General features: G+C 37.1%; 2 protein-coding genes across 4 annotated transcripts in view; both read right to left on the minus strand.

Moving 5' to 3' along the window:
- HBS1L (HBS1 like translational GTPase) overlaps window positions 1-16,370 on the minus strand; it is a gene marked incomplete at its 5' end in the record, with an annotated part of 59,541 nt that extends 43,171 nt beyond the window's left edge. Inside the window, 5 exons of one of the 3 annotated variants that reach the window (XM_081997114.1) lie at window positions 7,805-7,981; window positions 8,643-8,837; window positions 11,161-11,298; window positions 13,258-13,323; window positions 16,328-16,370. In XM_081997114.1, the coding sequence (XP_081853240.1) occupies window positions 7,805-7,981; window positions 8,643-8,837; window positions 11,161-11,298; window positions 13,258-13,323; window positions 16,328-16,370 (619 nt within the window). The remainder of the gene's footprint in view (window positions 1-7,804; window positions 7,982-8,642; window positions 8,838-11,160; window positions 11,299-13,257; window positions 13,324-16,327) is intronic. The other 2 variants (XM_081997115.1, XM_081997116.1) reach the window with 2 other exon arrangements.
- Window positions 5,947-7,310, minus strand: LOC309403722 (uncharacterized protein; the record flags this gene model as incomplete). Its single annotated transcript, XM_081997969.1, has 1 exon — window positions 5,947-7,310. The coding sequence occupies one exon, from the start codon at window positions 7,308-7,310 to the stop codon at window positions 6,498-6,500; it is 813 nt and encodes a 270-aa protein (XP_081854095.1). The 3' UTR covers window positions 5,947-6,497.
- Window positions 16,371-17,622: the final 1,252 nt, after the last annotated feature.

Here is a 17,622-nt window from a genome sequence, read left to right on the forward strand (position 1 = left end):
GATTGCTGTTTATTTGTTACTGGTATAAAGCAAAAATGAAGATATTTATACAGGAGAGGCAAAAAAAAGAATTCTAGAAAATTGAAAGATAAACCATATTAACAAAATGCAAGCTAAGCACCTATTATTTTTACTTGTGGCTTGTATTCTTGAAACTGCCCACACTGCCTTAACAGCTACATCAAAAACCTGAATACATGCAGTATTAATAAAAATCATAAATCAAAAATAAATGCCAGTGAAAAATACCTGCTTCTCTATTAACAGCTGCAAGCAAAGCAGTATAGTCCAATATTTAGAAAACTAGACTTCAGTTTGAGACCTGTGCTCTATTCCTAGATTATCTGGCATATCATGAGTAAGGCTTTTCAACTTCCTGTGCCTTACTTTCAATTTTGACTCTTTACTGTAAAGCTTGTTCTTATTAAATATTTATACATATGGTCCTATAAAGGCCCTATTCTTGGTGTTATTCCTGAGAAATTACCATAATACAAAACAGCCAGTGCCCTCACAAAGATTGCTCAACTACAAAAAATTCATTTTAAAAAAAGACAAGCAGATTCCTTGCTACCCCAACAACAACCAAAATAAACATGCTCAGTTCACAGTACTTTCCTGCAAGGACTGCATGTTTACAGACATCTGACCTCTTTTTTGCTCATACATCACTAAAACCAAAAATCTTAGTGTCATAAAGTGCTTAACAATTCTGTTGATGGTGCCTGAAATGGAATAGAATCCAGCTCACTCACCAGTATCTGTATTTGTTTTGCAATATTAACATGGACAAAAAGAAATTATGTAGTTTAGCCAGTGAAAGCAAGCAGAAATGAAACAAATATGCACAGAATGAAGATCCTTTTGACTAAGAGGGTACCATTTTTACATAAAATTTTTTTAGAAATTTGAACTTTAAGAAAAATATCTCAGAGAACCCACAAATATCAGCTAAATTACACCAAACAAAAATTCTTGGTTCTTTTCACTGTATTGAAAGCAAACTTACTACAATAATGCATTTCAGATTGCAATCTCTGAACATCACTAACACCCACTGCTAAGATAAGTGAAGGACGCCTGAGAAATGCTACGTATGTCAAGAACATATGCTACCAGTTAAAAAGAAATTTATATTAAGATTTCATTCTTTGATTTTATGGACAAAACTACTCAAAATAGCCAACTGAAATACTAACATAATGTCCATCTTCATCAGCTATTACCTCCATACATTGACATGATGATAAGTACATACTTCACAAGCAACTCTTCTCTAAAACGACCATATACTCACTATAAAAAGAGTATGACAATTTTTACTATGTCCCCATAAGTCTGTAATTCTTAACAAATTGTTCATGAGTTATTTCAAAATGTATCTCTGCAGTATACAACCATTTTACATGTTCTAGTCAGCCTCTGGTCATTTGGCTACCAGAAAGTTGTAGAGAAAGGCAATGGGTTATTTTCTAAAGGAATCCTACCAACACTAAGCATCCAAATCAATTATTTGACCAACAAACCACTGACATACCTCACAATTGTTTTTAATGGGCCATTTTTAAGTATGCAATGTAACACATACACAAACCAGATAAAGAATACTTCCGTGGTAACATAGACAACAAAACCCCATGAACCATTTCCTAAGAATCAACAATCACCTAAAATCACAAATTGCAGAAATTACAGAAAAAACACAGAAAAATCACAGAAAAACTACTTAAAGAGTTTCAGCTGTCTACGCTTCACATAAACCAAAAAAGAAGTGATCCATAAAAATTAATATCAATTTCCAAAGAAACAAAAAAGCAGCCCCCTTTCAGCACTTTAGGAAGTTTATTTTTACTGCATGAATTACAATGCGATAAAACTTGTGCTTTGTTTTTTTCTCCCAACCACAATTCATAATCAGCACTTAACACAAAAATGCTTTAACAGCATTTAAAAGCTGAGCACTTTATTTGAAAGAGATGTGAATGATTGTGTGTGCAACCCTAACCTACTGCCCTTGTATAAAGGTACTGTAATAAACTACATGTGTTTCATAAATACAACCTATGACCTATGTTGCTACAAATATTTTGCATAGCTATTCATTTTTGCAGTAGTAGTAGTTGCTCTATCTTTTTGTATAAGTGTAGATTTTCAGAAATTGTTGATTACTGAAAAAAGTATTTGAATGACATGATGAAAGGAAATGGCGCAAAACACAAAACTGCAGACTGCTTCACTGCACCACTTTGTCTCTTAGAAATAAGGTTTTGAAATATTATTCTGCAAGTTCCAGAAATTCAGGTAGCTTGCTGCCTCTGAATCTTAAGATCCTGAGAATTGTCTGAACAATTCAATGAGAAATTACTCATATAGTTATTTCTGAATAAAAAGTAAAAACAGGTATGTAAAGTTTTAATCCCTTTTTTTTTTTAAATCTGAAGCTTATGCTCCTAATAGTCTATACTCTTCTCAAAACGAAAGTGTTTTCTGTTGCAATTAAAAAACAGCTAAATATAATTACATTAAGTCACATCCCAATGGTTACAAAGCATCAATAATTTTTGATACCCCAACGGGGGTTGCTATTTTCCTACCCGTCTCATACTTTGACTTTTAGTTTACCCTGGTTTCCCAAAACAAGTACAGATAGAAATCAGCTAGAAAAAGCAAACCTAAAAGAGAAAAATGGAACAGGTATTTAGAGACATGTTAAGAATATTGATTTTAAGAAATCAACTGTAGTAGCTCTAATTTCTACTGTAACAAAGAACTTGAGAACTAACTTTAGACAGTTGCTGTTTTCTTACTTTACTGATATACTTTCCTTTTTAAGATCCAAATAAGGTTTAAAAATGCTATCAAAATTAAAAAAAAAAATTTACAAACCCATTTATAACTAAAAGCAAACTGGAGCCTCAATATGGTATCTGAAGACACAGTAGTAGATGGCAGTCTTTGCCTTACTTACTCCAAAGGAATATTCCATGGAAAGAAGTATGCCCATGCAAACCTAGACAAGAGCTGAAGCCTATTTCCACAATAGATACAATCATTATAGAACATTCAATCACAACTCTACTTCTATCATGTAAGTTAACAAGAAACTGTAATTAAGTCAGTCCTTTAAGAATATGCATTTTATTTAGGTACATAAAGCAATGTTCACAAGGCAATTTTATATTAAAAATATTCAGCAGACACTTAAAAATTATGTACAAAATAAATTCAATGTACAAAATACCTTAGTATACAGTCTGAGTACCACAAGTAGTATGTCTATGTAGTTGAATACTATCTTTTTTATGTCTATACAAAAACACAGACACAAGAACTTTGCAATGTTAATAAGTGAATTCCAATACAAACACAATTACCCGTACTAGACAAAGATACACTCCAGCTGCAAGATGGGGAGGGAGGGGGCAGTTTTATACATACATCAATAAAATAAGCTCACTGTGTTAAGCACAAAATAATTGATTTAGTTAACAATTCTAACATTCATTAGGCAGAAATGCTTCAGTGCAAAGGCCAAACACAGACTTCTTATACAAAAATGCCATATACCATAATATCATGCAGTATTCTAAGACAATTAAACTGTCACTAATGACACAAACCCACTTCTCAGTGAGGAAATTAAGGAATAATTAAGGAAATTAAAATACCTGTTTCATTTAAAAAGCAAATATAGTAACACATTACCTTTTGTTTATAAAAACAAAACTGTAAAATTTTCCAAGCATGGAAATAAATAACCTCTGCTGAAAATTAACTGGAATTCAGGTTTATCTACCACTTAGGCACCTCTGAAGTATTCAGCCTCCAGGTTTGTACTAATTCAAGGCTCACTTCAGGATTCAGGATTGCAAACTGAAGAATGCCTCTCCTACTCCTTATACACTGAACAGCATGTATTACTTCAAGATCACTAACAACACTGAGACAAATGCAAATGAAAAAGTATTTATATACGAAAATCTAGCTACCTAGTAGGATCCATAGTTGTTTACTAAGGTATCAATCCCACAGTAAGATCCGAGATAAACATATAATGCTGATGCCCTTTGGCTTCAGTCACTTGTTCAAACTTTAATCTGCATGAAATCTATGGCAAAACTGAGCTCCAAGTACTACACACTGCCCCCTACTACTTGTACATACTTTCCAATGGAATCCATAGGACATACATTTAGGTCTCTGTCCAGTTCAGGCTCTAAAATTATTAAAAATGCTAAGAAGTTTTATGCAAAGAAGAGCAGCCAGGGGAATGAGAAAACAGACCAAAACCAAAGAGAAGTTCAACAAGAATAAAAGAAAATATTTAGGGGGGAAAATGAAGCTATTCAATTAAAATTTAAAACACACAAACGTATTGGAGATCTCTACCTACATTAATTAGGGCCTCGAGACTATTTGGAGCATAAGAAAGCAAAATGACCTAACAATATACCAGGCATGACAATGCCAAACTTTGCACTAATACTTTAAGAATTAGAATTTCTCTACTAGAAGAATACACACAATTTTGGAAAAACTTAACTTTAATTTTAAACTCTCCATATAGGATGTTTTGCCTCAGTGGGAAAAAGAGACTTGGACTTTTAAGCAGTGGGAAGTTAATATTTGGGCTAACGAGAAACCAATTGATGAAAAGCATTTCATATTGTTCAAAAAGCAGAATTTGCTATTAAGACTAACTAATAAAGCAACCAGTATACAATCAGTATCAGCCAGACTTCTATAGGAAGTCTTCTGAAGAAATAAATCAGTTATGTTCCTGCTCATGAACTTATCAGATCACAGTACGTACAGTGGATTGTATTATTTACACTTCAATGCTTTAAGGCACTCAAAATAGGTAAGGATACAGATGGCTAGATTAATATGTCCACTAGAATACAAACACTGCAGCACTGTCATTATATAAAACTTTTATTAGTAAAGGTAAGAAACATCAATTTCATTCAAGAGGTCAGAGGTCACACTGCCCATAGTCCTAAATGACAATAGCATCAACTAGACAAACAGCAAAATATACAAAACATGAAATTTTTACCTGAGAGCACTGGAACATGTTCTATTCTTATTTAGAAACAAAATTGTAGTGCAACCTGAAGTCAAGAATGAAGCTAAAGTTTCTGTCTCCTTTTTGATTTAACAAGCTCAACAAAAATTAGATTAAAACTAGATGAAAATTCTATCTACTGTTCCATACTAGCTGCCGAATAGCATCAATTTAGCACGAATAAGTGTATAGCAGTATATGAACAAAACATATTTTTCTAGCTGCAGCAGTACCTTGATTGCACTTACTGCTGTTCAGGATCTAGAATACTGACATTGACACTGGAAATACATTAAAAGTAGCAATGTGTACTAAAAGATAATGTGAAACATACATGCAGTTACTAATTTGACTAACAGGGGCACCAGAATCTGGCAATTATCAGCTAAAAAAGTAAGTCTGGAACGTCCTGATTCTGATCTCCCATCTAAAGATTCAAAGTAACAGCAATGGGTGCAAGCACCGGACGAGAATATATTTCCATTATTAAAGGAAGCTTTCTTCAAAACAGACAAGAGGCAGACACAAACAGCACTTATGCTTTGCCTGATCTGCTTTTTTCCATTGAGCAAAGACTCCCACACTAAAGTTGAAGCAATTGTTATTCCAATGCTTTTCTGAAAATTTTATTTGGGAATAAACTATAGAATCTTAGTGAAACTTCTCATTTAATACATGCAACATGTATATACCTACAAAATAGCTGTTTTAAAAATCTGAATATCACATTTTGACAGCTGATTGAAGGGAGAGATAGGGGCACACAATTTTAATTGCTTGCTCCTCTACAAATTTGGTCCTATCAAAAACTATACATGTCCTACAACTGTCAAAAACCTGAGGTTAGTGAGGCTTTTAAAAAAATACAGGTATTTCTGTTGTAATATTGCAATGAGTATAAAGACAGAAGAGAATAATGACATTGATTGGAAACATCAGTTACAGGACTGGCAGTTTAATAACATACCTTATCAGAAAATTTAACTTTAAGAACATTTAATAGAATTGTCGCAATGTAAACTGAGGTTCCTGCTCCCCAAAATATACACCATATAGCAAAACTAAATTATTTTAAAAAATTCAGTGTTCTTCCCAATTAACTGTATGTTCAACACTTAGAGAGATGTTTCGAGAAGTCCACTGGTGTTTATATAATTTTGCACATACAATATCTATATACTAAAGTTCAAGACTTTGCAAAAGTTAAAAATGTTAAATTGTCAGTGAAAATTAGGCAAAAATAAAGATATTCAGTGCCACAGCTTAAAAGTTCACATACGAATTTGCTACCAAACAGTGAGAACTGCAATATGTCAATTTAAAAAATGTTAAAAAAAAAAAACAACATCAATTCTGGATTATAAATAGGTCCTATGTATATTTTTTTAATACACCACAATATAAATACTGATTTATTTTTTTTTCTTTTCTACTCTCTTGTAAAAGCTCTTTTTTGGTTAGCTTTTACAATATCATCAGGAGATGCTGATTTGAAGTCAAATGGTGTTATGGCTATCATAGGACCAGTTTCCTTGGGTTTTACGTCTTGTACTTGTCTACTGTAGAGGAAAGCTTTATGTATACCAATTGCGCGCCGCTTAAAACCTTTTGGAGGATAACGGAGACACAAGGTTAAAGCAAAAGCTGAAGGTCTTGCACGCAGTGCCTTCATCCACGAAAGGGACAAATCCTGCCTCTTAGGGGTAAGCCCTCTTTTGGGTTTTTTATTTGTTTTGGCAAAACCAGATGATTTTCCTTGTTTTTCTTTTAAAACTTTAGTTTCTGGGCTTAAAATATTTGACTGTCCTACCACATTTTGCTCTGCAGATACATCTGCATTTTTTACAAGTACGCTTAAATCAATGTTGTTTCTTTCAGAGGGCCTCAATTCAGCTACATTGAGCATGGGGAATTCTGTCCTTTGTTGAGTTTTATCTATTTCAATAGTCTCTGCTATTAAATCCAAGAGTGATAAATTCTCAACCCCTTTTAGTGGAGAAACTTTAGAGACGGCTAAAGAAGACAAAGATCCTGTTAGCTCTGGCATCCCACCTGAAGTTTGTGATTGACTTACTAGTTGTGATAATGGTGTGGTTCCCAATTTCATATCAGTAAGACTTGCTGTTGATTGGGTATAAAGATCAGCCAAAGAGTAACAGTGGCTAGCACTGCTTTCCTGGTGCTCCTGGAGTAAGTCAGCCAATGATGTACTTCCAGACTTTAACACTGGCAAAGCAGCCATGTCTGCAGAAGGGCCTTCTTGTTTTCTACTTTGCAGAAGTGAAGAAAAATTTTCAAGTTCATTCTTTCTATTTACAGTACAACTGACTTTGCTATCAAGAGCCATTTTTCCTAACGCACTTGTTAAACATGGAGGACTGTAAAAATTTGCATTACTATTACAATCAGAAGTATTTGAGGAAACAAAAGGAATGCTGTCTTCAGGACTCAGAGAATCACAAATCATATTATGCATCAGCAAGGATTTCAAGTCCTGTGTTTCCTTGCATTCCAACTTCTTAAAAGAAGAATTTCCAGATGGGTTACCTCCTATGCTAAAGTAAGTATCTTCACTGTCAGGAATCAAACTTACTGCATTAGCACTTTCTGGTAGTTGACTCTCTGCCTGTTTATTCACAGGTTCACAAAATGATCCTTTACATAAATCATCACTGAAAGAAGATGACAGAACAAGTGAAGAGGATTTCAATTCTTTCCTTTCAGGTGAAGGTATATTGGATTTTTCAGCATTAAGGAGCATTCTGTCATTTGTAATTAAAGAGTAACAAGCTGAACCACTTTTGGCTGTCAAGTTTCCAAACCCAGGTTTCTTGGTGTTGTCAGCAGCATTTTCTACTGCACAAGAGAAACTGTCTGTATCAATACATATTTCTGGACAACAAAGTAAGTCTCCTTACCTTACAATAGCCAATAATTTTCAGATGGAAGTGCAGTCACAACGAAATATCCATTTTTTTTTTTAAAGTTGACAGCAGCAACAAAAAAATCAAGAAGAAACATGAAAAGGCATTTAATTACTAAGTGTTATCCAAAGATAAGCAATATTCTACAATTAAATTAGAGGTATCTACTGAAATACCTAAGAAACTCTAAGAATCAGCACAGAATGCCAGTAAAGATTACGAAGATTTAAACATAAATCAAAATAAGAAAGTTGCTGTATAGACGCTACCAAAAAAAGGGAGGTATTGGGGATGGGAGATGCCAGTTCACCAAACAAATGGAAGTGCATAAAAAGATGTTGTCCAACTTTTAGGACATATATTCATTGTTAAGTCATATATAAGAAATCAGAAATTTACTGTGAACTGCAGATGGTTGCAGTTTGAATTTAAGCTGACACTAAGGTTTTATTTTGACTTCTAGCTCAATGAAAGCTACTGTTTTCTTTAAATGTTTTTAGAACACAGAAATAGAAGAGTAAGTTGGTCTTTTTAAATTTTATAATAAATGACTAATGCAATAACAAGCACCTTCACAGCTTATAGAGCCAAAATTAAAGCGTACATAGAAATGAATCATCTTGAACATAAACAATTAAATAGAAGTATACCTTTTGTCATCTTTCCTACAATCACAGCATCCTCATTCTTGGTCTTCACATTTTGCTTACTGCCTTGTGAAAGCACAAGATCCAAAGCCTTCTGTACATCAAATTTACTATCCAGTACTGCTTGCACCATTGTTTGCTCTGGTACAGACTCTGCCAAAACTTCTCTCATGTGATCAAGGCATGAATTAAGACGGGCTAAAAGAGACATATTACTGTTATAACCTGCACAAAGAAATGTCTTAAGCGACCTAACCACTAGCATCACACATCTGATTAACAAAAACAGGAGAAAAATATCACAGTAAGAGATAAAACCTTTAGAAATTAATTTCAATCTCACTTACTGCCATGATAAACTTTGCCCCCAAACCCTGCAGAATATTTGACTAATTTCAGACATTGCTATAAAGAACATATCACCAACTACTACATAAGTCTCAATATTGAAATACTTCAATGTTGTAAAATTAACTATCTTCACTGCAGAGAAGAAATACAAATAATCACACTAAAATTATCCAAAGTAATTTCGTAAGTCAATGAGGAATTCCATTGAACAGCACATTTTTAGTCTTTACAGATGCTATAATTAACATCCAAAGTAAAACAGCACTTTTGGGGGCCTTCAGGCCTTAACAACTGAAAACTCTGGATCAACACTCCAGGTTTGAAACTAGCTGCAATCTTTACCTTTCCTAAAACTTTAATACAGTTTTTGTTTCATAAAATCATTTTTCTTTGGAGCATATTTCTGTAATTAGTATAAGCCTTGACTTATAGTCAAGTAGTGTGTGTGTATCTATCTCTCTCTCTCTCTCAATAGTGTAAGACACATTTTTTAAGTCTTGACTTGCCACACAACAAGATACTGAAAATTCACCAGGATGCCACTCACTGGAAGTAGTGTGCTGATCAGACATACAAACACAACAAAACAGAAGAAAATCTTCCTGAATATCACAGTTTCTGACAGATCGGATTTTAGAAAACAGAACTGAACAACAGGAAGACAACTACAGATTCTTTATCAGAACATCTCCTCAAAGATGGCATTGTTTAAAGAATTTTGCTCATGGAATTCAACACCACAGAATTCTAACTTCCTCAATGCTACTTAAACCAGCACCCTCGACCTCTAATCCAAATAGCAAGTCAATGCTCCCCAGACATTTGATCTGCAAAACAAGTACTGACAGAGCCCTGCACAATGTGTTGGTTGGCCATTTTATTACCCAACGCTCAACAAGGACAATCTTGTCAAACTCTTTGCAACCAGATTGACTGCAATCGATAATGTTGTATTAATGGCGAACACTGCACACTATACAAAACATTAACAGGTCTTATGGGACCACTGCTGTTCTCACATTAGAAACCGTTATTTCTCAGTTTCTTTTCAATCTTTTTTTAGTTCATCATATTACTTTCCTTCTTGTTCCAATATCAATTCTTAACTGATTGAGTCTGTCAAAAGCATTCTGAAAAGCCAGGGTACTGTATTGTCTAGATAACCTGTATCCACATACTGTCCGATTCTTTCAAATTGCCCTCCACAGCATTACTTCCTGCTGTAAAAACATGTATATTACACCCCAATTTATCATATTTATCCATATGTCTATGCATTAGTATAGTTTCTACCAATTTACTTGACATGGAATCTACGTTGTTCCTATTCCATCTATTGTTTCTGAATCTTCTGCAAACTTCTTTTAAATACCAAACTTCATTCATGCATTTTGTCTATTCATTCATCAACACACTTTACTCTGAGCTTATGAATATTTTAAAAATAACCCAGATTATTTCCAAACCATTAAAAACTAAGTTAACTATTAATACTTAGGAAAGAGACTTGTGAATTTTTTTCACATGGCACGTAATGAAGCTATGAGGCAGCAAGTTTACAAAAAAAAAGGCAAGTATTTTTTCCCCCCCGCCACTCAGTTCAGAACTCTGCTTGTAACATGGAATTCACAGCTGCACAACTGAATGGAAACCAAAGCCTAATGAATTCAAAGCAGAGTAAGAAAAGATTGTAGAGGATACAGGTATCTACAGATACTGTTTCAAGGAAATGCACAACTTTGAAAACCTCTCAAATACTGCTAATTGCCATAATTAGGAACGTAATACAAGCAAAAGATCATTCAACAAATACTCTGTTTCTAATACTCTTCCGTAAGCATCCATTTGCGGATTCAAAACCCTGAGCTACATGGATGCTTGGACTGAGCCAGTACAGCTGTTCTTACATCTGAATTTCATATCAAATCTCATTATTTCTAATAAGAAACTAAGAAAATCTTTCAATGTATGCAACCAAGTTACACGCAGCATACAAAAGCTAGTTACAAACTTGAAGAATCACCACTGAAGCTATGCTCATGAAGGGTATTGTTTTACAAGATTACAAAATTGTGAGCAGTGTCAGACAAGTAACAAACGTTAAGACTATATTAGTAAGTCCTTAATTCATAAGAGATTGTTCTGAGAATTATTTATTTTCTATAATTACCTCTATCAACTTCAGTCAACTGATGATTGGATGTAACATAATCAGCAGTATCATCTGTACCTTCATAGCCATATTCTTCTTCTAATGGCTCAGCAAATGTTGCCGGTTTGTCTCGTCTGGAGTAGATAAATTGTGCTGCTGCATTAGGTAAAAAACAAAGTATTAAAAAAAAAAGTAAAATCTTTTTTCATTCTTTAAAACCAAAATGTATCTAAAGGGGAAAAAAAGTTAGAACGCTGACCTGTTGTAGTGGTTTTGGGGTGAGTGATGGCAGGAGCGGGGGGACACCAGGGGGAATGGGACACTACTGCATAATGACTACTACCTGAAGACTGTACAGAGCATACAGCAGTTCATGCTAGAATATGTCATCATCACAGTGAAACCACAGGCTGGGCAATATCCTTGTATCCATGCAATGCAATAATTCTGCAAAGTTCAGTATCAAACAAAAGAATATACTCCAGGATTGAAAAAGAGTATTTTCAACACCAAATTCCCATCTATAGCCTAATGTCTTCAAAACCTTACTCCACAATTATTTTTTTTACCTCAGTTACAAGTAAAAAAAAATTAACATGAAAATAACGTTGCTTTTACAATATGGCACTGTCAAACTACCGATAACAATTTAATAGTTGAACACATTCTTCTCTTCTTGGATTCTCATTGAAAATACAGCCCATGAATTAAAATCTATAGACACAAAACTTTAAACAAGTGCATAATTCCATTCTGATTTAGCAACACATTAAGGCATATATAGATATAACTTCTTGCTGAACATGAGCCCCAGTCATTACATACTCTCAGAAATGTACAAAGTATAAGGCAAACAAATTTCCTTACGTAATATTCTCCCCAGCTCTGAATTACATAGGTATAACCGGAAGTAGTACAGCCTTAGCAACTGTTTCCCAGATGCATGCCATTTCATATTCAATCACCATAACTGAAGCAAATATTGAAAGATTGTTACACAATCTAGATCAGATTTATATGTAAGCTTCATTTACAAAACAAGAATTCTTAGGAAAATTACGGTGCACAAACAAGAATTATTTTTGCAATTTAGCAGTTTATACTTGGTTAAAAAGTAAATATGTTGCACATTTTCATCACAAAATATAAGGCTACCTTAATTCTTAGAAAAGGTCTGAAAAATTATAGCAATTAAACTTAGAAATTGAATGCAAGACAGTGTGAATTTAAATCATGGAATGTAACTACAAATAATAAAAATACACACCTAGATTCGCTTATCTAAAATCAACAGGATGACAGAGGAACAGATTTTTAAAGATCTAATTAACTCAAGTACCTGTGGCCAGAGGTCACAGACTACATCACAGTCACAGCAGATTTAGATCCAGCCTAGCTACCTGCAGGAGCACAGCTTCACATCAACATCAGCCATACTATTTTCAGGGCCTACTCTGCTCTAGAAACACTGCCATTGAATCTGGGGAAATACTGAACTGATAATCTTGTCAGAGATTTGACTGGAGAACACAACCAAATGGTTCTACAGTTGGGTTGAATTCAGCTGGGCTGAGCCGCTCGCTCCAATTACGTCTTACCCAAGTACACAGCATCGCTATTTTTATACCTACTTTGCAACATGACAAATGCTAGAAGGCTTATTAGCTCCACATGATTTTCCATGAGAACAGAAGCCAGTGAGGACCAGTGCTGTCTCCCACAATAAGAGTCCCTACTTCACATTTACTGAAAAGACATCAACTACCAGATGCAGAATCACAAGCATTAAGCCCAGCTAGATCCTACTAACAATTTTTAAAGATACCAAATATTTCAAGACTAGCAACACATTCCCATAAACCACATTTTTACATTGTCAAGTATATTCTGACCATGCAAGATAATATACGTGTATGATTGAAGATGTGTCCAGTTGTCTAATGTGACTTCCAGAAGTACAACAATGCCTAACACTACCTAACCAACTTTAACAGGATTATGGCCACTAGGTACTTTTCAAAAGTTTCACTAGCTTTTAAAAACTGGTTTGTTCTAGAAATAAATATGAGAGTAGGAATCGATGGACATTGCTTATATGTAGTCTTTTGAACTAACCTGTTGAAGGAGAAATGCAATAATCATCTTCTACTGATTGGCCATACATATCATCATCTTCAAAATCTACAAAGCAGAAACAGTAAGATTAGCCTGCACAATTTCTAACACTTAATATTATAATTTAAAGGATAGTTTTACACAAGGTTTTAAGAAATTATGCATCTCTAGTATTCCAGAAGTGCAGTTAAGTACTGTTTATTTACCTAGGTAAGAAATTCTAAGTTACAATAATGGAATTTTAACATTTAATACTCTAATCATTAGGAAAGCTGAAAATTTTCAAGAGCTGCCATGCTTCACACCTCCTCCTTCAGCATCTCCTTTGAAAATCCACCCTCAAAATCCAAACCCAACTTTCTACAGTTCCACAAATCTTTATCCAAGGCACTTCATATTTCTGCTTGACCTGTCAGTAGTCTTAACCACAGACAGTTCAATTACAATCTCTACTCCAGCAACTCAGGATCAGCATTTTTACTCCACATCTATCTACTACTTCTCAGCTTTCTTCTCTGGTTTATCCTCACAGCCATCTACCTTTTAACTTAAGTTCAGCAAAGCAAAAAACACAATTCACAATTGAGTACACAAAATTGTTTCAGCCAAAAAGCAAGAATGTTATACAGTTACTTAAACATAGCCATATACTTTCCCATTGAAAACAAAAAAGTATTAGGAATCAGTTATCAGGAAACACAAAGAGAAAGTAAATTATCCCCCCTCCCCCAAATCCTAGTATTATGTAAATCTTGAAAATAAATTTGTAATTTTCACTAAGTAATAATGAAATACACGAAAAAAGTAATTAAATATTTTAAGGATGTTATTTCTTACACTTGGCAGTTTCACAAATAACATGTATTGTTTGCTGTTTTAAAAGAGAGAGAGAAAAAAGCCGCTTAACACCTACAAAAAACAAAAATCTGCACTCTGATATCAACTTACAGACCACAGAACTGGGACATTACAACACTGTATCTATGTATAAAAGGCTCAGAATTTGGGGCACGAAATGTTCATTTATCTCTCGACATGGAACAAGAAAATCGAAGTAAACCTAGCTCTAAATCCACTGTAATTTTCAAAAAAAAAGCCAACCAAAAACAGCTGAAAGGGCACAAGCGTACAAAAAGCTTAGTGAAAGACCCAGGAAGCTACTTCAGAAATTACCATGGGATAAAGAAAACATACTATAGGCTTGTTTTGGTTGCTTGTCTTTAAAAAAAGAGCATATTGTTATCTACTTTTTGACCATGTTGAAAAGAACACATTGTCTCCTGGTTCCATGCTAGGACCAATTAATCTAGAAGAACTCTAAAGAAGAGCTATACATTTTTTTTCAAGGTAAGAACACTTTTTGTAGTTTGGCCAATAATTGGAGTGTCAAGGAGAACTCCAGGACGACTTCTGTGAATGGTTAACATTCACAGTTAGTAGTAAGTGAAATCCAGGTAAGTCTTGTCAGTGCGCATTACTTGAATTACTTGTATATCCCATACTGGTTTAATTTCTACAGTAAAAAAAAAAAACACCTCAGTGAAAATGTCTCAGCTTGCATTGACGATAAAAATAATTATTAAAAAAATGACAGAAATTAGAGAGAATAGAGTAGAAGCCACAAAAGCATTCCACAGTATCAACATACTCTCAGCTAGAATACCACATTCAGTTCTGATCACAACATCTCAAAAAGGAGAGAGCAGAAATAAAATATGGTCAAATCAAGGCCACAAGATCTAAGACCTCAGAAACCTTCCTAGGAAAGGAGACCAAAAAATACTGCCAATATTTACTTTAGAAAGGAGACAAATAATTGGGCCAGACAGAGCATTATAAAATCGTAAGTGGCATAAAAAGAACATATGGCATTATGCTAAATAAAAAAAGACACAAAAACATACTTCATTTGGGACTGAAATGATTGTATGTGACTACAAAAGTAGTATACAGTGTAAGTATAAAGACCACACATATACACACTTCTAACTAAACATAATGTGTAATCCAACAGTAAAGTTTCAAATAGCAATAGCAATTTAAGCCTCATATGGCTGCAGCAAATTACTATGTATCTCTTGCAACCTCATTAAACAAGATACTCATGAGTGTACAAACACTGAAATGAACTCTACAGATTATGCACTCAATTTCACAGATGACAGATTCAGTTGAAATCAACATTTCAACCTGTGATGAAGAAAACATAGAGGACAAAAGGATCAAGCTGTAAAATCACAATCCAGCCTAAGATTTTGCCTATATTAGGTAAATTAGCACTAGTAAAACCTGCAAGGTAGGCCACAGAGATGTCATGGCTCACATGGATTTACATAACTTTCACAAAAATTCCAAGATGCACAACCCAATTTGTGCTACTACAATACATATACACATTGCATCTGTCCACTCAACAACAAAAAAACCCAGAAGCAGGCAGAAGTATTTCTTGCAATTTTTGTATGAATTACGTATGATGGCTGAACATCAGCAACAATTTGCTAGAGTTAGACTGGGAACACAAACTTTTAGGTTTTACTGAAGAAGGTCGGGTTCAATTGTACCGAGGTTGCTCTTCAAGTCACGCCCACCCGCCCGGAAAGCGGTCAACTTCGGCAGCTTAACGCAACGCTGGTAAAGCCTGCCACGGCTTGGCCTGCCTGTCAGGGCCGCGCTTTCCGCGCCTGGAAGCTCCTGGGAGGCGCTGGCAGCAGGAGGTGGCCCCGAAGGGAAGCGGCAGCGCGGCCACGTGCGCCCGGCCCGCCACTCGGGCGGGAAACCGGCGGGGGGTGGGGGAAACGGACGGGACAGGGCGAGGCCTCGCATGGAGCCTCATCCAACCCCCGCGAAGGGGAGGGGGCTGCTTCTCCCCTCCCACCGCCCTTGACAGCCCCCCGCGCCCTCCCCTCCACCAGTGCGGGCCCCGCCCGAGGCTACCGCCGCGCACCCTCGCGGGGCAGGAGGGCCCGCCGGGGTAAGGGGTGCGGGCCGGGGCGGGGGGGGGGGAATGACACCAGCTGCTGGGGCGGCGTCCCTCGCAGCTCTGCCGCTGGCTCCTGCTCGCCACTACCTTCGTCGTAGTTATAGCCTCGGACGTTCCTGTGCCGGGACATGATGGCGGCGGCCGCCTCGCTCGCTCGCCCGCAGTGGCGCTGGTGCTGGCGCGGCGGACCTAGGGCGCCATGTTGGTGTCCGTCCGGCCTGGCGGAATCCCCCTGCGCATGCGCGTCGGGCACCCTTCCGCCCTCGTCTTGCTGGCGCGCATGCGCGGCGTCCCCCGCCTCGCCCGGCCGCTTCCTGGTCGGTTGGTGGCGCGGGCCGATAGGGGGCGGCTCCCTAAGCCGCTCGTGCCCCGCCCCTGCGCTGGGCCGGTTTCCACGTCAGCGGCGGGCGCGAGGCGGGCTTGGCTAGACTGAGGGCCTGCGTCGTCGCTGCGCCTTGCGCCCTTCGCCTCCCGCGGCTTCTTCGGAGGTGGTGAGGGAAGAGCCGCTGCGGCACCGCGCTCTGGGAGGTCTCTGCGCGCAGCCTCCGGTGGCGTCGTGCTCAGTCCCGCGCAGAGCAGGCCCGGCCCGGGGTAACCCAGCCGGCCCGGTGCCGGCGCTGCTGCGGGTCTGTCAGACAACCGGGTGCAGTCTTGGCCTTTGCAGTGTAACCCTCATGGCTACGTCGTTATTCAAGCCTCAAGGTTAACGTGATGAACTGCTGCAAGCATATGTGTGCATATGTAAGCAAGCATATTTAAGGTTATTCAAAACAGTTACATCACTCATGTCACCACAGCATTCTGGGTTGGCCTAAGTTCACTGAAGGGTATGCTCGTTTAAACATACTCTCAAAATACTCTTTCTGTATTTGTCTACTGCTGCAGGAACAGAGTTTTTGAAACTAACTACAAGATTTTTTCAATTCTGGATCTGAAACAGCTCAAATAATTGACCTGGCTTGTTGGTGACCAGTAACTTTTACAATCCAGTGATTGACTAGTGGCCAGGATTAAATGAGCTGGCTGTAGGTAAAGGCAAACTATTAATTAGCATTGCTATTGGCAGTGTTAAACAGCAAAATGTGAAAGCATTAGGCTCTGCGGAGGTCTTGGTTTGATGTCATTGGCACATTACTGTAAGCACCATCTAAAACCGAGTTTCAGCCTGGAAGTGCTGTTGCAATGCCAAGGGATCAGGTAATCAAGGAACATCCCTACAGTTACTCCCCTTGCTGGGTCAGGGAGAGAAGGGCAAGCAGAGAAGAACATAAGCTTTGGTGGCAGAGGGAGATGGGAGAGAGATCCCTGTTCACAGGCCCTACCAGTGCTCCCCGCTGAGCTACAGTTCTGACAGACTCACCTGCTTCTACATCCTCCAGCCC

The sequence above is a fragment of the Phaethon aethereus genome (assembly GCF_964289735.1).
Source record: "Phaethon aethereus genome assembly, chromosome: 3".
Taxonomy (NCBI): domain Eukaryota; kingdom Metazoa; phylum Chordata; class Aves; order Phaethontiformes; family Phaethontidae; genus Phaethon; species Phaethon aethereus.